Here is a 22177-nt window from a genome sequence, read left to right on the forward strand (position 1 = left end):
ATGCGATTTATGGTAGTGGCATGTATTTTTTTTTAGTTTCCTAGTCAGAGTCCGACGACATGTCTTCGTCACCGTCGGCCTCCATCTCAATCTTGCGCCGCTTGCTTCCGGCACCCTGCTCGCCCGAGTCCTTGGCAAACTGCCGCCCGACCTTCTCGCGAATAGCCGACAGGCTGTTCTCCTCCTCGGCCCAATCAAGCACCAAATGGCGGCCGTACAGATGTGTATCCTTGACAGTGTCCAGCACATGCTGAGCTTCCTGCGGGGTCAAAAACTCGACAAAGGCGAAACCACGGTGGCCACCCGAAAACTTCTTGGGCAGGCGCACCGACTTGATCTGGCCAAACGTGGCAATCAGGTCGCGGATATCCTTGCGGGTCGCCTCGAACGGCACGTTCTTGACGACAATTTTGGTTCCCTTCGGCTTCTTGGCGCCGGCCAGGCTAGCACGCGACTCGTCTGTGTCGCCAGCTGAGGTCTTGGCCACGCGGTCGGACATCTTGATCTCAAGCGCATGGTCATCGACCTCGGCGCCCTGGAATGATTTGAGTGCTTGCTGCGCGGCCTCGGCTGTCTTGTACTCAACAAAGCCGAAGCCCATCGACTGCCACTTGCCAGGCCGCTTCGGGTCCTTCTTGCGGCGGATGGCTACGCTGGCTAGTCCGTCGACGCCGCCAAACAGCTGCCGCAGGGTGTCCTCGTTGGTATCAAAGTTCAGGTTCTTGACGAACAGCACGCGGCCAACCTCGCCCTGCGCGCTGGCTCCCTGCGTCGACACATGCGACTGCGCCGTGTCGTGGACTGCCTCGTGAACCTTCTCGACCTGCGCCTTGCTCTCGGCTACAGCCTTGGCCTTCTCGGCCCGCTCGGCATCCATGGCTGGGTCGTAGGCGGTGGTGAAAATCTCCTTGGGAGCGCGCTCGAGATAGATGGGCGCGTCCTTGATGCGCTTGTAGGCCAGATGGCGGAACGCCGTGCGGGCCTCGCTGGGCTCCAGGAACTCGACAATGGCGATTGTACGCGACGGCGGCACCAGCACACGTCCCAGGCTGCCGTACTTGCCGAACAGCGCGCGCAGCTCGTCCTCGTCGATGCTGAACGGGATGTTCTTGACCAAGACCACCGTGTCGCTGCGCTCGCGCTTCTCAAAGCGCTCCAGCCGGACGCCCTGCTCCTCGAAGAACCGCTTGGTGTCGTTGATGATGTGTGTTTCGGCCAGGGCCAGGCGCACCGCCGGGTTGCTGGTCGAGTCGGCCGACAGCAGATCGGCCTTGGCGATCTTGAGCCGGTCGGCGATCGAGTCGGCCACGGCGTCGGCGCTCATGTAGAGAGAGTTCCAGTTGAAGTCGCTGCCGGCCTGTGCCTTGAGTTTCGCGTCACGCTCCTTCTTCACATTGGACTTGAATCCGCCCTGCTGGTCCTCGCGCTCGCGCGCCTGCGGCTTCTCCTTGCCGGGCAGCACGTGCAGCAGCCGGCCCATGAAGTACTGGTTGTCCATGGCCTTGAATGCCTTGACTGCGTGCTCAGGCAGCAGATACAGGATGTATGCGAAGCCCTTGGGCCGCTTCGTATCCTTGGAGATCGGCATATGCACCTCTGACAGAGGGCCGAACTTCTCAAACGCCTTTGCGGAGCTCGTCTTCGGTTGCCAGGTACGGGAGGTTCCGCAAAAACAGCCGTCCGGTCTCCTGGATCTGCATGACGGCATCGGTGGGCGGATCGGTCGGCACGATCTTCTCGGCGTCTTCAGCACTGGCTGCCTGCTCATCGGACTTGGTCTCGGGGTCGGCCTCGGGCTTTGCAGGCTCAGCAGCCTCGCCAAACACATCCTCGTCATCAAGCTTGGAGCTCATGTGCATGCGCAGCCAGTCAAGGTCCGACAGATTGTCGTTCTTTGAATCGTCGCCGGCCGCCTCGTCCTCCTCGTCCTCGTCCTCACCCTCACCCTCATCATCGGAGTCGCCAAACTTGACGTGGGTCTTGGCAACCATCTGCCCCGCACCTCCAGGCTTCTTATTGACGACCATCTCCACCTTGGCCTTATTCTTCACAGCGCCCTTGCCCTCGATCTGCTCTCGCCGCGCAGCAACCGCCTTCTCCACTGCCTTGATCTCGCTATCCTGCCAGTTGGCATAATCGTCATTGGTCCACGTCTTGTTCTTTGCACGCGGCGCCATAGCCTGCAAAAACTCCTTGAACCTCGGGTCGTCCTGGTTGCCAGCCAGGATCTCCTCGTACAGGGTGCGGATTGCGCGCTGGCTCCGCTGCTTGTCGTCCGCCTGTACTTTCTTCTTCTCCTCATTCGGATCTATGCCATGCGCACGGTTATACAAGGTCGTGCCCTTGGTGTACACCGACCAGGGGCGTGGCAGCGCTGCGTCGCCGTATGGCCGCGCCTCCTCCACTACGATCTTGGACGTGTCGATGAATGTGTTGTTGAAGTACCGGAGCGCTGCCTTTGGCCTCCTTTTCCGTGCGATACCCGATGTAGCCGAACCGCCGGAAGTCCCCTTGCGCATTGTGCATCAGGCGGGCGTCGGTTACCTCGCCCTTGCTGCTAAAGTGCTCGCGGAACCGCTCCTCCGAGTAATTCTTTGGCAGGTTCTTAACAATAATACGCGACGACATTTGCTAAACGTGGAAAAGGGGGGGGCTGTAGACGTGAATACGAGAAGAACAGTCGTGCAAACGAGCGAGGTTGCTCACGAATACTGGCAGCAAAAAAAAAAAAGTAAAAAAAATCGCGATCTGAGGCACTGCTGATCGAATCACGACTGGGTGATCACTGCATGCCCCAGGTTTCTTTTGGCAAACTGAAAATGTTGGTATGTTGTTCTCCATCTTTAGCGACATACACGCTCCATGTCTGCATGTGCATAGGCAATGAGGGATTGTTTAGTATATTGTTAAAGTCACGGAGCCTGCTGGATTTACTTTTTGTTGAAGCGCTTCTTGCCATCCTTCCGCCCACCAGCAGCACCCTTGCCAGCGCTCTTGCCAGCCCCAGCCTTTCCACCACGCTGCTTCGACACACCGCCCCGGGCAGGCTTGTCATTGCCTGCGCTCATTTCCGATCGCTCTTCCGCTGCGAGATAGTCGACCGGAGCTCGCGCTTCTTGATAATCTGGGCGTTCTCAATCGAGAACATGACACGCAGCGAGCGCCGCGAGATCTGATGCAGAGACTTGTTGTCACCCTCAGCCACCTTGCCGTCTGCCAGCTGCTTGGCAAACGCCTGCTTGGTGTTACGGAAGTTAAGATACCGCAGACACGCCAGCGCATGGGCGTGCGTCGAGAACTCGAGGAAGCCATACCCCTTGCTGCGCGGCTTGCCCGTGCTTATATCCACACGGTCGGTCGAGCACACAATCTTGGACTGCACAACCTTGGCCACCTTGTCCCAGCCCTCGGCCATCTCCTCCTTGGTCAGCGCCTTGCGCTGGCCCTCCTTGGCCTCGTGCTTGAACTTGGAGATCGCCGAGATCGCGGCTGCGCGCAGGTCCTTTTCGTCGATCGAGCGCGGGATGTTGTGCACCGACAGGCGCGTCTTGGACAGGATACAGGTTCGGGTTCTTCAGGATCTGGTTCTTGCGCTGTCCGTACTCCTTGACGTGGTGCTCGAGGTCCGCCGGTGCCAGAGCCTGGGCCGCCGGCGTGTCGGGGAAGATGACTCCTTCCTTGAGCAGATATGTGTTCCGCTTGTCCTTGCTCTGGCGCTGCTTGATGCCCTCGGTGGTCAGCGTGTTGGCGGTTCCACGATCAACTGCCTTGGCAATCGACAGAACACGGCCGTCAAGCGTGAACTGCGCCGTGGCCTCAAGCGAAGCCGGCGCCTCTTGCAGCAGCACCGACTTGTTGCGCTGGTCGGGCAGGGTGGCCGAGGGTACGCTGCTGAGCTTCTCCGACAGCTCCTGGGCCTTCTGGGCCTCCGCGAGGCACTTTGCAGCATCAGCAGCGTTCCAGAAGCACACGAAGGCTGTACCGCGAGACCGCCCAGTCTCGTGGTCGTAGACGATGCGGCAGTAGCGGAGCTTGCCGAACTGGCGGAAGTGCTCAAACAGCGAGTCCTCGTCAGAGTCGAACGACAGGTTCCTAATGAACAGCGTGCATCCCTCCTCGACCAGATCGTCCTTGATGTCCTCGCCGTCCATATCCTTCTCTTCGTCAGCATCAGCATCCTCGGCCTCTTCATTGGCCTCCTCATCGACCTCCATCTTTGCAGGCTCTTCGGCAAACTCGGGCTTTTCGATTTCGCCGCTCTCCTCCATTTCCTTGAACTTGTCCTTGGCCACAGCCAGCGAGACCGAGATACTGCGGTTGTGCAGCTCGTGCTCGTTCCACTTGGAAATAGCACGCTGGGCGCTATCGACATCGGCCATCTGGATGAAGGCGAAGCCGCGCAGAGGACCGCCGACGAACTTGCGGGGCAGATCAACAGTGAGGACGGTTCCACTTTCCTGAGAACAACCGCTCCAGCTCGCGCTCGCGCACCTTGAACGGCAGGTTGCGCACAATAAGGCGGGCATTCTTGTCTACAAACTCGCGCTTCATCATGGCCTTCAACTTGGCGCCCTTGAAGATATGGTCGTTCAAGGAGCGCACGGCACGCTGGGCTGTGGCATGGTCGTCGAATGTGACATTGGCCGAACCACCCGCACCATCCTGCAGCTGCTCGGGCGTCGCGCCCTCAAAGGGTGTCGGGTAGAACACCGAATGCACGTTGCCGCTCTTCTTGACCTTCTTGATCAGCTGCTTCTTAGTGGTGCCCTTCGGGATGCCCTGGATCGTGATCGTGCGGGATTCGTTGTTCGACGGCTTCTTGCGCTTCTTCTCGGGCTGCTCGGCACTGCTGTCCTTGTCGCCAGCAGGAGTTGCTGGGCGCGGCCGCTTGGGCGCACGCGGAGGCGGCTTCTCTGTGCCTGGGGTGCCCTTCATGTGCTTCTTCATGGCAAAGTCGAGCATCAGCCGCTTCTGGCCGCGGAACTTGGTGTCCACGAGCTCTTCTACCGCACGCTGGGCATCCTTCAGCGAGCACAAACTGCACAAAACCAAACCCACGGTTCTGTGGCTTCCCATCGCCTGCCTGGACAGTGTCAGCGGGCTTCTCGCCCTCGCCCTCGCCCTCCTGGCCATCCCTCGGCTTCCTTCTTCTCAGTGACCACAAAGCAAGAGCGGATGGGTCCGACCTCGCTGAAGAACTCCTCAAGCTCGGTGTTTGTTGCGTCCTTGGGAATCCCGCGCACGAAGAGCATCGACTTGGTGTGTGTGTCCTCCGATGTCTTCTCGCCCCCCTTCTTGGTCACCACCTGCTGCTGCTGCTGCTGCTGCTCCTCCTGGTTGAACTCGTCGAATAGCGATTCGAGCTGAGACATTTTGGCTGTGTTGTGTAAAATATATATGGAACTGTACGAGCTTGCAAGTGGAAAAGAAGCGCCGTGCACTAGCTTGTCGTCGATGCCCGTGCTGCCGAGTGCGGATCAAACTGAGGGCGAAAAAAAAGTGAAAAAATACTGAAGCTGCGCTGATCTGCTCCAGTGATCGGATCAAAGTCTGCTCCAAAATCGATCATTATTTTCTGCACTACAGACTGATCAAGCTGGTGTGTGGCCATTTCAGCCGCAGAATCCCAGTCGCTGCCATAGCTGCCCGCAGACTGGCAGCAGTCGGTGCATCTTCCTTTTTTTCGCCATCGTTAGTTCCACTTGAGCAGCAGAGGAAAGATTCAGAATGGTAAAGATCGCATCCATCTGCACACGGGAGAATCCATTGCACGGAACGGGAAGGATACGGCTTGCGCGCATAGTAGGAGTGGAGGCATTGGAGGAATTTCGAATTTCAAACCCGCTGATGGCGAGGAAGCGAGTGAGAGGGCTTTTTCGTTGCATGGGGAGAAATGCGCTGCGCCAACCAATTCAGTTACAGCGACTGCGAGCCTCCACCTACCAGCTCTGCCGCAACCTGCTGCTGAGGCAATGCCCGAATTAGGGCAAAGCAGGCTGATGCGGACACTAGGCGCGCATGCACTGTAATCCTGGAAGACCGTGCCAACCGTGCCCGTGTTGTACACGAGAAATATTTGCCCCGAGTTGAGGACCCCGTTTTGCTAATCAGTTGCCCGGAAACGCATACCTACGCGTCTCTGTCGCCTTTTGCACCGCCTCATAGGTTAACATTCCTAAGACCCGTAACACTTTCTGCAAGGGAAAGACCTGCCGCAAGCACACCCCGCACAAGGTCACCCAGTACAAGACTGGTAAGGCCTCCGTGTTCGCCCAGGGTAAGCGTCGTTACGACCGGAAGCAGTCTGGTTTCGGTGGTCAGACCAAGCCCGTCTTCCACAAGAAGGCTAAGACGACCAAGAAGATTGTGCTCCGTCTTGAGTGCACTGTCTGCAAGTTCAAGCAGCAGCTGGCCATCAAGCGCTGCAAGCACTTCGAGCTCGGCGGTGACAAGAAGACCAAGGGTGCCGCTCTTGTGTTCTAAATCCGCTTCGCATCGTCTGCACGCTACATTCGTTGTGGGGGAGCTTTTTCTTTATTCCACTCGTCATGTAATAAACGTAAAAGCTGCTCTGGTTTTTCTGCACATATCAGTCCATGCCCTCGAGGATCGTGCCCAGCGTGCTGGCGTCCAGCGGGATGTAGACGGTCTCGGACCCGTCCGCTGCGTGCCTTGACTGGATCACCTTGTGGTCGCGGAATTCGGTTAGCTGTGACCGGAACGCCATCTCGCTGCTGACCAGGAACTGGTCGCGACAGGCGCCAAAGTAGGCTGCGTACAGCATCCCCGGATACTTGGAGGTGCCTGGTCGCTGCGCAGCACTGGTGTCGTCACCACCGTCGCCCATGACCGACTCGCCAATCTGGTGCTCGGCCAGGATGCGGAACACGCTCTTTGCGTTCTCAGTCAGACTGGCCAGCACATGCAGCACGCCGCGCGGCCCGATTTCAGTCGATGTCGAGCTAAAGTTCTCGTAGCTGGTCTCAACGGTATATGGCTCGAACGTGGTCAGATCGTGCCACGCCCAGTTGAATTTTGTAGCCAGCGTCGTGTCCCACATCACTGGCGCCTCGATATGGTCGACCGAGGCCAGCAGGTGGATGTTCCTGCAGTTGCCCAGCACTGCTAATGCCGTCTGGTGCTTGCGCAGACACGCACCGTCAATGTTGTGCACCACCAGGTACATGCTGTCGACTGCGCGCTTGTCCGAGTCAAAGTAGCCGCTGATCAGCGCTGCCAGATCGGCAACCGACCCTGACGTGTCGCTGAACCCGGCAATCTCGCCCAGGATCTTCTCCAGCGTAGCCTTGAGATTCAGTGTCGGGAAGTACCCGTTGACTATGGCAACCGGCGCATCGTCGGACATTTCGGTAGCAAACATGTTGATCAACCGCCGCTTCGACCCGTAGCCGTAGAATACCAGATTGAACCCGCATGCCAGCTCAAAGTACCACTGCCGGAACTGCCGCCGATGTAGCTCCTCCAGTAGCTCTAGCTCCTTTTCGTGCTTGGGTGGCACTGTGCCCAGGATACGCCGGCACTCAGCTTGGCTCAGCGCGGGCAGTTTTGATAATGTGTTGTCGGATGTCTTGGAGCCGCGCGTCGTGTGGAGGTCCTGAAAGTAGCGCTCGTATGCGGGCCCTGATGTCGGCTCAAAGTCGTCTATCATGCCTTCATCTACATCCATTCCATTTGAGAAGATGCCCTCATCATCGCTGCCATCACCCTGAACCGCGCTGTGGTCTTGTGCATCTTCACCATCTTCTTCGTCGTCATCGTCGTCATCGTCCTCTTCGTCACTCCGGTCATCCTGTGCCACCGATAGGTTTTTCTGCTGCCGACCGGTCGCCCCACCACGCCCTCTTCCACGTCCACGTCCACGTCCACGTCCACGTCCACGTCCCTCTTCCCCTGCCTCGACCAGCGGCACTGCCTCCGCGTCCGCGCACAGGCTTCTTTTGAAATCCATAGATGGTCTGGCCGGCCGCACCCACTGAATTAGCGGCTTCTTCCGAGCCGTTCTCTTTGTCCTCACCATTCACTGCCGCGCTGATCTTGAGCACGTCGATAGGCTCGTTGCTTTGGTGTGATATTGTCGACTGCGTATCCTCAGCAATGTGCATTTTGCGGCCTTTACGTGTAACCGTTAGTGCTAGCCCCATGTTGACGCGGTCGCGCGCCCGGGTTGTTGCTCTGTGCGCTACCCCGCCAGCGTTCTCGTCCATGTTTTATTCTTTTGAAACGCTGTGAAATTAGAATGCAGAATGGGGCTATGGCTGAGTGCACTTAGGAACTGTGGACACTTGCTGCGCGGCACCTACCTCCACCCAAATTTTGTTGGTTTTTGTGGGTCCGTTGGTCATTGATCTAAAATCCACTGAGATGATCAAAGAGCCGCTCTCTTCATATCACGAACTATTAGAAAACAGTGCAAGTACATATATATATTAGTAAACCAGCTCGGCAAAGTCGCTCCAGAACTCGTTCTTCATGAAACTGTCCATTACTGAAGACGCGTCACTGAAACTCACAAGAATATCTTTGCTTGGGGGTGGTGATGGGATAATCGAAAATAGCCCCATGTTGAATTCGGGATGCACTGTCGAAAATGCCTGGACGCCATTGCCAAAGTCCGCAGCGTACATCTTGGGAGAAACCTGTATTGCTTGTAAGTGTTATAAGCTTGTAGTTCATGGCAACGGCAAGGAAATTAGCGGCATGTTTCTCACCGGAATCAAAAGCATCAACATTTTGTCCCGATGCGTGGGATAGTAATCGCTGATATTAACGACCGGATCTGACCAGCAACCACAGAAATAGTCTTGGGAGTAATTGGCTGATGTGCCTGGTGCATCGGGGTGAGAACAAATTCGCCAAATACCTGGGTTGCCCATGTAGTTCAGCTCTGACATTCCAAGGTGACGGCGACAGTCAGCGACGACTAAAGTACAGTGTTCACCTGCAGCTCCATTCCTTCCGATTAGTTAGCTTTTGTCAGCCATCCACTGACTCTTCCTTATCACAGCCTGTTCGTGGACCCTTATGTGCAACTGCCGAAATGATATCGTTAGTTGACAGGCGTGTCCCATGTGGCAGATGCTCGAGTACTTGGCTGCGGAGCCCATCAATCTTGGATACGCGAAATCCGAAATAGATGTCCGCGCGGTGAAGCAGAGTTTATCAAATAGTTCATCAGCCTTGCGCGCTTGCTAATCGAGAGCCACATTATGAAATCTGCCACGCGGGATTTTGCTGAATGAACTTTGCTGGACACTTCACTGAGGGGTGCACGCTCACTCGGCAGGTGCCTCCTGAGTATATCGGCACCAAAGCAGAATGTTGTTTCCGCCACGGGTATACCAGTTACTAGCGCACGTGTCTCATCCGCCCAGCGGTTGAGGAATGTCATAACGGTGGTGCCATCTGCGACGCCATGGTTGAAATTGACTGAAATAGCCATTCCGCTGTTGTCCTTCAGTCGCACGACGTGAATATGCAGATAGTTTGATCATTCCCAGTAGCCTTGTCAGGGCAGGGAACCGGCCCAACAGGAACAAGGTTATCGGGCCATATCGCGCGGTTGAACCCAGAAGACTGGATCTTGCTGAAATGTATTAAAGACTGTGACTCACAGTAATCAGGGCATATTCACATTGGCCTGGTCGACGATGACCTCCATTCCGCCGCCCCGAGTCTGTTTAAGCTCACCAGCGAACCAGGGACAGAGGGCAAGAGTCCGATAGAATCCTTCCTGGAGCTTGTCTCCTGGCATGAAGTTTTCAGCACCAGCGGAATTAGCATAAAAGAATAGCATTCGTATGGTTATATGCGAGGCTAGCATATCGAACCGTCTGCAGATATACTTCTTCGATTCAATGCTGTTTACAAAGTTGTCCATAGTAAAAAGGAGCAAGAAATATAAATTTCCGATGAGATGAGAAGGCTGTTGCTAGAGTCGTACCTTCAGCACTTATACTGGAAACATTAAAGGATTGTGTGTAAGCGAGTCTGCTGGATGAGAACCACCCATGCAATATAATGGCATTCAAGACAATTGGCTATTTTATCATACGATGAAATAGTGCATTATTTAACATGGCCACTATACCTTCAGCCATTTGTCTATATGGGAGTTGTTTTTCATGCCGAGGTACACACGCCCCCTTGTCAGATAAATGTTTGTCAACCAGAAACACAGCAGCTTGCAGGCTAATGCAGCATTCACATACTATTAACCCAAGTTGTTCCATTGCCTAAGACACTTAACGTCCGTATTTCACCTAGTCCCGCGGTGGCGATGGTTTCGGCACTCAATCTGGACCTGTACAAGTGGATAGTCGATATAACACTAAACGTGCACTGTATACCGCTTGTGCTCATAATGCGAAAGAACGCTGAATTTGGTATAGGCAATCATCCATGGCTTACTTCCAACAAGCCAGCACAACATGGCCTGATGCTTTCAAGTGTACCTGGACCTTGAGGATACGATCAGGTGCCCCTGGTACTGCGAAGCAGAGGGGACCAGTACCAACTCTCTAGCCTGATCTATCGGCCACAGGCTCACTTTGCCAGCAACTCGAGACTCCTCGCCACCTGTGCTTGGCCATAGATGGATGACTGGATAGCGCTACTGCAGCGGGCTGTTGCAGCAGAGTCCCAGTTCCGGTTCACAGGATGCCCAGGTCCTCATAACCACAACGACTCGCTATCTGGGTTAGCTTACTTTCAGGATGCACAGCTGCCAACGCATTCACTCGCTCCCTCGTCCGGTTCGCCAGTACAAGACGGGTTCTCGCGCCCCGCAGCTGGCCCAGGACGGATCTGGTCGTCATCTACGACAAGGTTTAATTACTACGTGGCTCTTATCAAAGGATTAGGAGGAGACAAAAGGCAGCTCCATTAAGGCTGGCCGCTCTTGCAGAAACAGGCTTGCAGCTCCTTTTAACCCTCGCCTTACAGCATAATTCCAATTCAGCGCATTTTAATGAAGACTAAGGAAGGATACACGGCGGGCAGTGAAGAGACCCAAGGGCGGACTTGTGCCTATGAAGCAGTGGTTCCAGTTTTTGGAGGAGCAGGACGCACAGGGCATTGCTCTCCCAACAACACTGCTATTTTCCTTGCTAGTGCGCTGGTGCATTGGGCTATTCGGGTACTCTGGGCTCAGGCATGCCACCCATGTTCGGCTGACTACGAAGCACAGCGGCACTGGATGGAGATCACAACGCACCTGGCGCCATCAGAGTGGTACTTCTACGACCTACAGTACTGGGGGCTGGACTACCCGCCGCTGACAGCGTTCCAGAGCTGGCTCTGCGGGGCAGTGGCCAACCTTATCGATCCGTCATGGGTAGCGCTGCTCCAGTCCCGCGGAATTGAGACAGCAGAGAGCAAGATGTTTATGCGGGCCTCTGTGATTGCGTTTGAGTTTGCCATATACGTGCCGGCAGTGGTGGTGCTGTTCATGTCAAGGCATCAGAAGGTGTCGTGGGCAGCGCGGCAGACAGCGATTCTAGTCGGTGCTTATCCAAGCCGTGTCTGACGCTGATTGACAACGGGCACTTTCAGTACAACTCGGTGATGCTCGGGCTCCTGGTGTGGAGCGTGTGCTTTGCCATGCAAGGCCGCTACGTGGCCATGGCAATTGCGTTCTCGTGCTCGCTGCTGTTCAAGCAGATGGCTCTCTACTATGCGCCAGCGGTCTTTTTCTATCTGCTAGCAAAGTGCTTCCAGCGCAGGCACGGGCTGGCCCTGTTTATTAAGCTCGGCGTAGCAGTGGTGGCGACATTTGCGGTAGTGCTCAGCCCATGGATTACGTCGCCGGACCAGCTTATGCAGATTCTGGTGCGCGTGTTCCCTGTGGCCCGCGGACTCTATCGAGGACAAGGTGGCCAACATCTGGTGCGCTGTGAATGTCGCGGTGAAGCTCCGTGCCAAGTACGACACGCAGACGCTGCTTCGAGCTGCAACGCTGGCTACGGCTACCGGCTTTCCTGCCATCATGTCTGCATTTGTTTGTCAGCGTCAGACGGCTGCAATCTAACAGCTCGGCTGCCGACACAACGACGGCTGCTGTCGTACGCGCTGGTCAACTCGTCGCTGGCGTTCTTCCTGCTCTCGTTCCAGGTGCATGAGAAGAGCATTCTGCTGCCATTGGCGCCAGCGCTGCTTCTGATCAACGACGAGCCTTGGGCTGTCGACTGGTTTGTGCAGATCGCGCTGTTCAGCATGTATCCGCTACTGTTCAAGGACGGTTTGCAAATCCCCTACTGGGTCATGGCTGTTGGCTGGGCATTCCTGCGCAGCTGTCCAGCGTGCCCGTCCGACAAGGCGCGTGTCCCGTTGCTGGTGATGGCCCTGCAGTGGATCTCGTGGGCCGTCATGGCTGGTCTGCACATTGCCAATGCATATGTGCCTCCGCCTAGCGCGCTGCCCGACCTCTATGCGGTACTGAATGTGCTGTTCAGCTGCGCCATGTTTGTGCTGTTCCTCGTGTACTTCAACTATCGCCAGTTCACTGCGCTTGTCGCCGCAACAGAAGCAAAAGACAGAGTAAAGGTTACTTTTCGAGAGTTGGAATAGATACTAAAGTTTTAGGATTGCTCAAGCCTTGACAGCCCCGCTTCTTGGCCGGACCCTTCTTGGCCGGCGACTTCTTGGTAGCAGCAGCGGGCTTCTTGGACTCGCGCGACAGCGGGCTCTTCCGGAGCTTCTTAGCCGGCATCTGCTCCTCTTCCTCTTCCTCCTCTTCGTTTTCCTCGCTGGCATCTACCTCCTCATCGCTCTCCTCGTCCTCGTCCTCAGCCTCAGCCTCAGCCTTCTTGGCAGCAGAGGCGCCAGCAATGCGCGCAATCGCCTCAGCCTCCTCAGGCAGCGAGTTGTAAATGGGCAGAGCCAGCGACTTGCCGGTCTTGATGTGCAGCGACTGGACGTTCTTCCATCCCTTAGGCACACGCGCCGCAATGGCCTCCACCGCGCACTCGATGTTCTCAGCCAGCTGGTCAGCCGTCATCTCAGTCGATCCCACACGGACCACCGACGTCGTGCCCGTGGTAGGAGAGTAGAACGTCGACCCAATGGCCTTGCTGAGCTCCTTCTTCAAGTCACTGGCATCCAGGTTGACCGGGAACGGCAGCTTCTTGCGCTGGAAGAACTTGGTGCCCAGGGCCTTCGGCAAGCTGTTCAGGATCCGGTCGTCCGTCAGAAACAGATCGTACGATGTCAGCACACGCCGCTTCGCCTCGTACGCCTTGTGGTCGTGCTTCAGCTTCTTGATGCTGATCACCTCCTTGATCTGAGGCACGCCCAGCGCCATGATCTTTCGCCGCATACTCCTTGCTGTCGTCCTTTGTGAACAAGGCACACCTGGCTGTCCGAATCGTAGATCGCTGTCCGCAGCGGGATCCGGTACGGCTTGTGCCGCGACCTGTTGTTGAACCGCTTCAGTCCGAGCTGCAGGATCACTGTCTCCTTCTCGTCCTGCCAGCAGGTTCGACGAGTCCTCCTTCTCGCTGCGCTGCTTGGCGTGCGTCAGCAGGGCCTTGGAGGCCTTGAGCACAAGTTCGTGGTTCAGCGACATGACTGTATACTGGGGGTATTTGCAAAAAGTAGTGGTGCAGAAGGGGAAGAGTGCGTGCAGAAGACAGCGTGAATTGCTAGAACCAAGGAAAGAAAAAATCGTTGTACTGCAGTGCTAGTTTCAGAAAAAAAAAAAAAAAGTTGTGCCCATGGGCTGAGCTAATCAAACAATTGCTGTGATCGATCGAGCAAAAATCAGCATGATCTGCTAGCCTGCCTGGCTGGGCAGCATAGGGCATTTTTTGGCGAGTGTGGTGCCAGCGTGTACCGCCTGACGCCCAGTCGCCGTCTGCGAAAGCAAAATGCCCCTTTCCTTCCTCGCAATTGCCAGTACTTCACCTTCCTCATTTCGGCATCGCCTTGCACTTTCGCTAATAATAGGACCCAAGGAATACAGAAACGCGCCAGACTGCACGACAGGAGAGGGAACAAAACGCTATTAGGAATGGTATGCATTCATTCTGAAATGGCTGTACTAGCTGATGTCGAACCAACAGTCCCCTCCAGTGGCAGAATGCCATGGCATTGTACTAAACAGATATAATGCTGCTTACTGACTATGTAGTTGCCGCTTTCGCTACTAAATGCCGCAGTCGGCCACCCAATTGTAAGTGCAGTCCCGTGAAGAGCCACAGGGATATCCTGAGAACCTTCCACACAACGCTGCATTTTGCGCTAAACCCCGATACTACTGTAGTTGGTGGAGCTGAAAAACGGCGAGACATATAACGGACACTTGGAAAAGTGCGACAACTTTATGAACATCACATTAAGAGAGGTCATCCAGACCGCCAGCGTACGTATATGCCCGTGTGGATAACCGAATCGATAAGGGGGAACCTCCCAGAGAACTAGAGACCATCGATGAGAAACCGCTGCTAGACAATGCACTGACTGTCGAAGCTATTTGTAGGACGGGGACCGGTTTTGGCGTTTGCCTGAAGCCTATGTGCGCGGAAACACGATCAAGTACCTGCGGATTCCCGATGCGGTAAGTACTCAAACTGTTTGCATACCTATGCAGCTGCCCTGTCCTGATACACGAGTACACATGTGATATGTACAGCCTACTAATGGCATTACCGCGCGTGGTTTACACTTGCTCGGTGTAGGTTCTCGATAAGGTGAAGGAGGACATGAACAAGAAGCGGAACATGGGTAGCCGCGGTGGCCGTGGCGGTCGGGGACGCGGTCAGGGCGGGCGCGGCGGAAACCGTGGTGGACGCGGCGGCATGTACCGCAGCCAGCATCAGGGCCACTACCAGCAACAGCACGACTAGATCAGTGGGCGTGCTTCCTTGGACAAGTGCGACTTCTTTTTTGACGATACCCAATAAAAATGTTCATTTTTGTTCACCGTTTCACTCTGTAAAAACCCTTTTTGAATAGAATTTCTCTTTTCCTCTTCTTTTCGCACTCTGCATTTCTGTACTCTATGACGACAATGAGCAAAATAACCAGCTTCAAGGCAAGCGAGGTTGAGGGATACATTGCGCGAGGTAGGCAGAACTAGGTTGTGACCAAGCATTTGGAGTTGTGCGCGCTAGGAGGAGGCTAGTCACTGAGGCGCACTGTGAATTTCGTTCTGTAGGATGGCTCGATGCGCAGGACTCTCTGAGCAATTCCAAGTCCAGCAGTGCAGGTAAGCATGGGAAGGTCGCACAGCACAACCACAGTATACCCAAGGACGCTGCGAGCTCAATCAGGCACTCTGCTTCATATGCCTCTGTAGAGAAGCCCACGGTGCACAAGGGCACTGCTGCTGCTGCTGGCCCAAAGGCTGCAAGCAAGTGGGGTGTCAAGAAATGTAAGTTGTTCAGCGACATATCCGCCGCAGGAGGCAGTGTAGCGAGCAGCACCATGTTATATTCAGTGTACCATTTGCAACTTTTAATGTGTAGCGTCGACCATGGCGAACCAAAAGGACCTGCTTGAGGAGCTGCGGCGCCAGCTCAAGAACTAGCCGGCGAGCACATTCTGGGTCCGTCACTCGGTTTCGATGATGTGGTTGTACCGCGGCAGCATCTACAGATAACAAACGCGAAAACGGGCAGAGAGTGTAGCTCAGCAGATACTTTCCTTCCCTGGCATTCTGAACTGGTGTACCTCTGAACATGTCTTACCTCGTGAATATACTCCAAGTGCTTCTTGTGAACCGCCATATGCTCCTACAAGGTGCCCAGTGTCCCGGATCAGCGGCACGAAACAGCAGCGCATACACCGGTCCTGCCTCAGACGAGTCCTTGAACTTACTGCATTGTTGTCTGTCCGAATGCGCCGTGCCTGCGGGTTACCAAACAGCACAGTACCGTCAGAGATCATCTCCTCAGGCGCCGTCTCGCACATTGTGCCAACGACACAGTTGTTTCCCAACGTGCTACTGCCTAGAACTTTGCCACGCACCTGCACAACATTGCGATGGCCCATGCCGCAGCCCTCAATGCGAGCCTCAGTCTCGAACAGGTTCTCGTCACCGATGACCAGCGGCGTTGGGTGCAGGTTGATGATGACGACGCGCTCGCTGATGATGTTGCTGGCGCCGATAATGATAGGCCCGTTCTTGGCGATAATGGACGCCCCGACGTGCACCACAGTGCCGTTGCCGATGCGCACGTCGCCCTCGATCGTTGAGTTTTGGCACACCAGTGCGCGTGGTGATATCTGCAGTTTGCCCATCCTGTGGAAAAAGAAACGAAGGTGCAGTTGAATGCGAGTAAAGAATTAGCGAAATGAAAGAATAGTTTACAAAAGGACTCTGAAGAGGAGAAACAGCTTTTGGCAGTTCTGTCAGCCATTTTACCTGTCAACAAACACAGCAACGGCTCGATCAGTCCTGGTAAATCGGCTCGGCGCCCCAGCAATTGGCTCCTGCTTAAAAACAGTTTATGAATGCTTCAATTGATTGCTTCACCACTACATTCCAGCCCATGCAGCATGTTGCGTTCTGGTGCACTAATCAGATGCCCAGTATCCTGGACATCGCTAGGCAGCCGCCATACAACCTGCCCTCTATGTTAGCAACTTGGTCAGGACACTATTATTGCTATAAATCAAACCATCCACATTTTCTCTTCATTGGGCTGAAACAGAAGTATCTAATAACAACTTTGATAAATATCAAAAACTTTAATGTCTAAAATATTATCTTCAGATTTTATTTTTGCTATTTTGGTAATAATATATGTAAGTATGAGTTATAGGCACTCATAATCTACATTTATAGACTATGCTTTGATACAGACATTAAACTTTTATATGTACTGTTTAGTAATAGGTATACTGTATATAAATGGTAGTAAAAGGATTAACTTTTAGAAATCATAAGTTTTATCTTAAGCAAATTGGCAGTGTAGTGTATATGTATATGAGACTAGCCATAAGGGAATAAGGCCCACCCTCAGAATGCATAGATAAAAGGCCATATATAATAGATATATAGATTGTTTCTATAGGTTTTTCTTTTACTCAAAATACAAATATATCAGCTACTATAAATAACCACCAGAACTTAACTATGTAGTATTGTTGATAATTTTCACTAATATAATATGTTCTGTATTTGTATCTATAGTTAGATACATTTACTAATATAATAATTGCTAAGGGCTATATCTATAAGAGAAGTATTTAGCTAGATATAGGAATAGTATTTAACTCTAGGAATAAGAAATTTAAAATCTCTAAATAACCTCTATAGTATAGATGCATTTAAGTAATTACTTTCTATATACTCTAATTAGTATTGAATGAAAATATTACTAAATATCTAAAGTAAGAAGAAAAAGTAATATAAATTAGTATAAGAATATACTATAAGCTCTTTGTAGTTATATGATATTAATATGTATTTTATAGGCTAAGGATCTAGGGCATTAATAGATGCTAGCAGTATAGGGTCTTAATAGGTAGGAATAGTAGGAATATCTATAGTTATATAAAAATCTGGTTATTAAAGAATATAGTTTGAGGTTTAATTATTATTGCATAATATAGAGGGATTAATGAACAACACTATCTGTGTAGAATATTTCTATTAAATATTAACATATGTTGTATGCAACTAAGATTCATATTAAGCATATTTCAATAATACAACTATGATGTAAGATTGATGAGATTGATATAAAGAGTACACTGCCAGTTGTTATCAAACAAACCTAAATACCCCTTAGTCATATAATGTGGCAGGTTGCTTGGCTTGTTAGGTAACACTCACACATCATGCAGTTTAGAGTAATGGCACAGTACCAAAGGGTTTCAAGTACATCGCTTGTTTCCACCAGCGCTGATCACAAGGAGCAAATTCGGATAATTGATTTGTGGTAGGCAACGTCATGCCTTGAATGAGCGATTTAAAAAAGCAGCAACCCACATGCTTGAGCATCCCACTAGGCCATTGTTTGCTCTTATCCTTCAAATTCAGCAGTTCTTGCAGACTAATTAAAGTATTTTTCGACAATGGGCAAGGACCTACCATATGCAATTGACGTAGAGGTGCCAATTACAGCCGGGGAGCTGCAGGTGCTGCGGCGGCAGTACGAGCGCGAGGGCAGCAAGGTGCGGGTACAGACAAAGTTCAACTATGCATGGGGGCTGGTGAAGTCGTCTGCACGACACGAGCAGGAACTTGGGGTGCAGCTGCTGCACGAGATCCACAAGGAGTTCCCGGAGCGCAAGCGCGAGTGCATGTACTATCTGGCGCTCGGGTACTACAAGATGGGAGAGTACGGGAGCGCACGGGCATTCAATGAGCAGCTGCTGGCGTTGGAGCCACAGAACAAGCAGGCAATGTCGCTGCGCTCGGTGATTGATCACAAGGTCAGCCAGGAGGGGCTGCTGGGCATGGCAATGACGGGCGGAGTGGTTGCACTGGCAGGGGTGGTTGCGGCGGTGCTGTTCAAGCGGGCAAAGTAGCTTAGGTGGAATTATTTTTTGGTTAATGCAGAGTGTTTTGTAAAACTTTTTAAGCGTGTGCCAAGAGGTGGGAAAAAGCAGCGGGCTGCAGTATGTGGGATTTGAGCGCAACCATGCATGGACTGCGTGTCCGACAGGCTTACGTTTCTTGTGATTTATTTTATACAAAGTGTTGCATAAAGCTATGGCGTTGAATGCGGTAATGATTGAAGCGCACATGCGCAACCCGGTGCCCCTGCCAAACGAAAACTTCCTGTACCACTGCAACGGCGTGTCGTTCAGCCTAAAGACAGGCAATGGGTACCCAGGGAACTCCGTCGCGTACAAGTCGGCAGCGGGCACAGCGTTCGTGTCGAACCAGCGCATCGTGTTTCTCTCACAGCGCACGCGAGCCGGCGAGGTGGAGTCGTTCACGGCGCCGCACACACACCTGCAGTCGCCCAAGTTCACGCAGCCGCTATTCGGGGCGAACCGGTTCGAGGCCGAGGTGGAGCCGGTAGCGGGCGGCGGGCTGGCGCAGCGCGGGCTCCTGTCACTGGGGTTTGCCGAGGGGGGCGGGTATGACTTTGCCAACAAGGTGCGCGAGATGGGCGAGCGGATCCGGCAGATCGGCGAGGTGCCGGCGTACGAGGAGGAGCTGCCGGCGTACGACCACCCGCCGGCATACGATGCACCGCCCGGCTATGCACCGGCGAGGGAGTAAGGTTGATGTTGTTTTATTTAATAAAGTGGTCTATTCTTTGGACATCTGGGAGATGACCTGTTCGCGCGCGAGCCGGCGAGCCTCGCGGTCGGCGCGCAGCTGGTCGAGCGCACGCTGTACATCGCCGGGCTCCGTGGGCATCTTCATCTTGGGCGGCGGGTTGAACTTGAAGGCTTCGTCGGCCACGTAGCGCTCGTAGAAGCCCGGCCCGCCAAAGTACACCATGAAGGCCATGGGCATGAACACGTAGAAGGTGAATTTCGCAACCTCGAGACCTGGTCCGCCCATTGTCAAATGTCAAAAATATAGATAGTAGTTGTATTTTCAGGGAGAGTACAAAAAGAAGATGAAAAACAATTGCCGGCCAGTGCGATTTTTTCATATTATGATCGTAATCAGAGCGCTCTCCGCATCTCCACCGTCCAGTCGCCGAGCCGGCTGGCCGACAAAATCACATCGACCTGGCGCTTCACGGCCGCGGAATCGCAGGCCGGCAGCAGCACAACCCGCAGCACACCCACGAAGCGCTCGCCCGCAGCGCTCCACACAAGGCAGCGCTCGCACGCGCTCACGCCCGGCAGCCGAGCCACCTGCCATGCCGCCTGCCGTGCTGCCGCCGCCGGCTCCGGCTTCGTGGCCAGCAGCAGCTGCCGCGCCAGACCTATGCACGTTGGCAGCGCAGCATACGCCATTGCAGCCGCCACCACCAGACACGCAATGGGCTCCATCAGCGAGTCCTCGTGCGCCGGCGCCAGCAGTGCCAACAGCAACACCCATACGCCTGCGCCCAGCGACGCTGCATTGCAGGGGTTCAGAACCACATGCTGCATGGGATGGGTCGCCGGCTGCTGCCGATGCGAGCGCATCTCCCACGCTGCGTGGTGGTTGCCAAGCCGTGCTGCACAAACTGTGGCCGCAAGAGCCGCGCACACTGCTAGCACACTCACAAATGCGTGTGCGTTGTGGCCGGTAGATGTGTGGGCGTATGTCTCAAACTCACCGGCACCCAGACCATGGCCATGGCCGCGCACGGCTATGTGCTCAATGCCCTCCTTGACCGCCTGCAGTGCGCGGTACAGCAGCACTAGGCTGTTACCAAACCGCAGAACCGTCGGCAGCTCGGCCAGTCCAAACGCATACTCACTGGAGCCGTGCTGGTTGTCGGAGAACTCGAGCAGCGCCGGCATATTGTCCAGCAGCAACGCCCACGCATCGTAGAGAACCAGCGATGCATACGTCATCTGTGCGAGGCTGCCTGTCCATACACCCACGACCCACACCAGTGCACCTGTGCCCAGATGAGCCATGGCCACGTATAGTTTTGGCCCCAGGAACCGGTGCTCGCGCACCAGCACTTGCAGCAGCCGCCGGAAGCTCACCTGCCGCTGCTCACCGCCTACACGGTGGGTGTGCGAGAACACGTCGTGGTGTGCGTGCGAGGGACTGCGTTTACGGGCCGTGCTGTGGTCGCCACTCGCCTGCGTTTCTACGGCTATCATCGCTAAGAGTGTAAAATATTGAGAGCTTGGGGGAAACAAAGAAGAGAAGAGCCGCACACGTGCTGGACTATCAGCGCAGAAACAGGGATTCTAGGAATCCGGCTACTTTCCACTTCTGGACCGCCCCCGCTGCTGATCCGCATTGCCTGCCGTGCTTAAATTCCCCCTTCCCGACGGTAGACTCCTCGAAAAAACACCGGTTCAAAGGATAAATCGCTCCGCACGAAAACCGATCTGTGGAATTTATCCCAGCAATTATCCGCACCCGCTGTATTACCCTTCAACCACTTCATTTTTGAAAGGAAGCTCCCCCACGGCAAGCCTTTTTCTCTGCTTATCTCCACAATCTTATGCGCACTCCACTCATGTCGCTTCTCCACCGCTGCCCCGCCCCGCCTCTGCGCATCCTCGCTGTCGACTTCGACAAGACCCTGACCACCGCCGATACCACCGCCGATGTCGTCAACACCGTCAAGCTGCTGCACCCCGAGCACCGCCCCTTCCAGTGGTTCACCGACGAGTACATGAAAGACTACGAGTCCTTCGATGCCCACTGGTCTCCTATCCTGGCCTCCCGCCAGGGCCACTACGACCGCCGGCTCCTGGACGATTACTCTGAGGGCCTGCGCCCAGTAGAGGAAGCCTCGCTGCAGCGCATTACCGAGCACAAGATCCTATCAGGCGCCACCCACCAGGATCTCAGGAACGGCGGTGCATTGGTAAAGTTCCGCCAGGGCGCCGCGGCGCTGCTCAATCGGGCCGTCGGTGAAATGCCGGTCTATGTGGTCTCGGTGAACTGGTCCAAGGATTTCATTTATGGCGCATTGCAGGCGAATGGTGTCATGGCAGAGAACATCACTATCTATAGCAACGACAGCGAATTCGACATAAAGGGCGTCTCCACCGGTGTGCTGAAGCCAGAGATGGTCGTGGCTGGCGACAAGGTCAATGTGATGGCTAGGATCAAGCGCGATCTCGCTGGTGCACGCCACGACCAGGTGCGGGTTGCCTATGCGGGTGATTCGCTCACCGATCTGCCGGCAATGATGGACGCCGATCTGGGCATCTTTGTTGGTAACAGCAGCTCCGTCACCAGCTGGTGCAAGAACATGGGCATCAAGTTTGGCCAGCCGCACCGCAAGCACAACACCATCCACAGCATCGGCGACACCTGGGATTCTGTCTACGATCTGGTACAGAAGCACTTGCACTAGCTCGCTCGTTGGCCTCTAGACTTTCTGTTGCACAGGATAGTAAATTGAGTTTTGGATATAAAAATGCCATGTCGTTTTACACTTTGCATGTGACCCCCGGCAACCAGGGCTCCTCTCGTCCTCTCTAGTCCATGGGCTCGGCCTCGGGTGCTGCCTGGCCGTCAGCCGTGCTGCTGCTGTTGTTTCTGGCCGCACTGCGAGGGAACGCGCCTTGATTGCCCGAGGGTGGTACAGGCATTAGTGCTGGGTCCTCTCGTCCTCCTAAA

General features: G+C 54.3%; 14 protein-coding genes across 14 annotated transcripts; 6 read left to right on the forward strand and 8 right to left on the reverse strand.

Moving 5' to 3' along the window:
- Positions 1 to 2: 2 nt before the first annotated feature.
- DL89DRAFT_264491 (RNA-binding domain-containing protein) lies at positions 3 to 2651 on the reverse strand. Its single transcript, XM_040886271.1, is given in 3 exon segments — positions 3 to 1634; positions 1657 to 2463; positions 2483 to 2651. The coding sequence occupies 3 exon segments, from the start codon at positions 2626 to 2628 to the stop codon at positions 41 to 43; spliced, it is 2547 nt and encodes an 848-aa protein (XP_040747889.1). The 5' UTR covers positions 2629 to 2651; the 3' UTR covers positions 3 to 40.
- A 247-nt stretch (positions 2652 to 2898) lies between these two features.
- On the reverse strand, positions 2899 to 5454 carry DL89DRAFT_264492 (RNA-binding domain-containing protein). The gene is made up of 9 exons (XM_040886272.1): positions 5200 to 5454; positions 5059 to 5079; positions 5008 to 5022; positions 4720 to 4740; positions 4603 to 4686; positions 4513 to 4527; positions 3612 to 4491; positions 3102 to 3547; positions 2899 to 3063 (listed from the first exon to the last, which is right to left on the reverse strand). The coding sequence occupies exons 1-9, from the start codon at positions 5370 to 5372 to the stop codon at positions 2931 to 2933; spliced, it is 1788 nt and encodes a 595-aa protein (XP_040747890.1). The 5' UTR covers positions 5373 to 5454; the 3' UTR covers positions 2899 to 2930.
- On the forward strand, positions 5455 to 6483 carry DL89DRAFT_290178 (L41 ribosomal protein; the record flags this gene model as incomplete). The annotated part of the gene is made up of 2 exons (XM_040890055.1): positions 5455 to 5460; positions 6202 to 6483. The coding sequence occupies 2 exons, from the start codon at positions 5455 to 5457 to the stop codon at positions 6481 to 6483; spliced, it is 288 nt and encodes a 95-aa protein (XP_040747891.1).
- Positions 6484 to 6562: 79 nt separating this feature from the next.
- Positions 6563 to 8225, reverse strand: DL89DRAFT_320142 (ORC2-domain-containing protein; the record flags this gene model as incomplete). Its single annotated transcript, XM_040891186.1, has 3 exons — positions 6563 to 7810; positions 7843 to 7911; positions 7950 to 8225. 3 exons carry the CDS (start codon positions 8223 to 8225, stop codon positions 6590 to 6592), a joined length of 1566 nt encoding a protein of 521 aa, XP_040747892.1. The 3' UTR covers positions 6563 to 6589.
- Positions 8226 to 8948: 723 nt separating this feature from the next.
- DL89DRAFT_21161 (uncharacterized protein) lies at positions 8949 to 9549 on the reverse strand. The gene has a single exon (XM_040884206.1). The coding sequence runs from the start codon at positions 9458 to 9460 to the stop codon at positions 9125 to 9127; it is 336 nt and encodes a 111-aa protein (XP_040747893.1). The 5' UTR covers positions 9461 to 9549; the 3' UTR covers positions 8949 to 9124.
- Positions 9550 to 11048: 1499 nt separating this feature from the next.
- DL89DRAFT_273822 (ALG6, ALG8 glycosyltransferase) lies at positions 11049 to 12585 on the forward strand (the record flags this gene model as incomplete). The annotated part of the gene is made up of 5 exons (XM_040889109.1): positions 11049 to 11129; positions 11171 to 11490; positions 11520 to 11862; positions 11885 to 11940; positions 11967 to 12585. 5 exons carry the CDS (start codon positions 11049 to 11051, stop codon positions 12583 to 12585), a joined length of 1419 nt encoding a protein of 472 aa, XP_040747894.1.
- On the reverse strand, positions 12551 to 13712 carry DL89DRAFT_264495 (ribosomal protein L1; the record flags this gene model as incomplete). Its single annotated transcript, XM_040886273.1, has 1 exon — positions 12551 to 13712. A coding segment is annotated over exon 1 (976 nt), but the record flags the coding sequence as incomplete, so codon positions are not given.
- Positions 13713 to 13868: 156 nt separating this feature from the next.
- DL89DRAFT_264496 (Sm-like ribonucleoprotein) lies at positions 13869 to 15349 on the forward strand. The gene is made up of 7 exons (XM_040886274.1): positions 13869 to 14029; positions 14147 to 14188; positions 14279 to 14377; positions 14495 to 14572; positions 14694 to 15080; positions 15173 to 15223; positions 15314 to 15349. The coding sequence occupies exons 1-5, from the start codon at positions 14027 to 14029 to the stop codon at positions 14859 to 14861; spliced, it is 390 nt and encodes a 129-aa protein (XP_040747896.1). The 5' UTR covers positions 13869 to 14026; the 3' UTR covers positions 14862 to 15080; positions 15173 to 15223; positions 15314 to 15349.
- A 218-nt stretch (positions 15350 to 15567) lies between these two features.
- DL89DRAFT_264500 (trimeric LpxA-like protein) lies at positions 15568 to 16331 on the reverse strand (the record flags this gene model as incomplete). The annotated part of the gene is made up of 3 exons (XM_040886275.1): positions 15835 to 16331; positions 15705 to 15749; positions 15568 to 15606 (listed from the first exon to the last, which is right to left on the reverse strand). Exons 1-3 carry the CDS (start codon positions 16255 to 16257, stop codon positions 15568 to 15570), a joined length of 507 nt encoding a protein of 168 aa, XP_040747897.1. The 5' UTR covers positions 16258 to 16331.
- A 1708-nt stretch (positions 16332 to 18039) lies between these two features.
- On the forward strand, positions 18040 to 18495 carry DL89DRAFT_281039 (mitochondrial fission 1 protein; the record flags this gene model as incomplete). Its single annotated transcript, XM_040889620.1, has 1 exon — positions 18040 to 18495. One exon carries the CDS (start codon positions 18040 to 18042, stop codon positions 18493 to 18495), a length of 456 nt encoding a protein of 151 aa, XP_040747898.1.
- Positions 18496 to 18679: 184 nt separating this feature from the next.
- DL89DRAFT_320149 (uncharacterized protein) lies at positions 18680 to 19198 on the forward strand (the record flags this gene model as incomplete). The annotated part of the gene is made up of 1 exon (XM_040891187.1): positions 18680 to 19198. One exon carries the CDS (start codon positions 18680 to 18682, stop codon positions 19196 to 19198), a length of 519 nt encoding a protein of 172 aa, XP_040747899.1.
- Positions 19196 to 19532, reverse strand: DL89DRAFT_264501 (uncharacterized protein). The gene has a single exon (XM_040886276.1). It carries the CDS (start codon positions 19484 to 19486, stop codon positions 19229 to 19231), a length of 258 nt encoding a protein of 85 aa, XP_040747900.1. The 5' UTR covers positions 19487 to 19532; the 3' UTR covers positions 19196 to 19228.
- A 61-nt stretch (positions 19533 to 19593) lies between these two features.
- On the reverse strand, positions 19594 to 20505 carry DL89DRAFT_254483 (uncharacterized protein; the record flags this gene model as incomplete). The annotated part of the gene is made up of 1 exon (XM_040885279.1): positions 19594 to 20505. One exon carries the CDS (start codon positions 20503 to 20505, stop codon positions 19594 to 19596), a length of 912 nt encoding a protein of 303 aa, XP_040747901.1.
- Positions 20506 to 21062: 557 nt separating this feature from the next.
- On the forward strand, positions 21063 to 21911 carry DL89DRAFT_290188 (uncharacterized protein; the record flags this gene model as incomplete). Its single annotated transcript, XM_040890056.1, has 1 exon — positions 21063 to 21911. One exon carries the CDS (start codon positions 21063 to 21065, stop codon positions 21909 to 21911), a length of 849 nt encoding a protein of 282 aa, XP_040747902.1.
- Between the last annotated feature and the right edge of the window lie 266 nt (positions 21912 to 22177).

This window comes from Linderina pennispora (genome assembly GCF_002104995.1).
Source record: "Linderina pennispora strain ATCC 12442 chromosome Unknown DL89scaffold_1, whole genome shotgun sequence".
Taxonomy (NCBI): Eukaryota; Fungi; Kickxellomycota; class Kickxellomycetes; order Kickxellales; family Kickxellaceae; genus Linderina; species Linderina pennispora.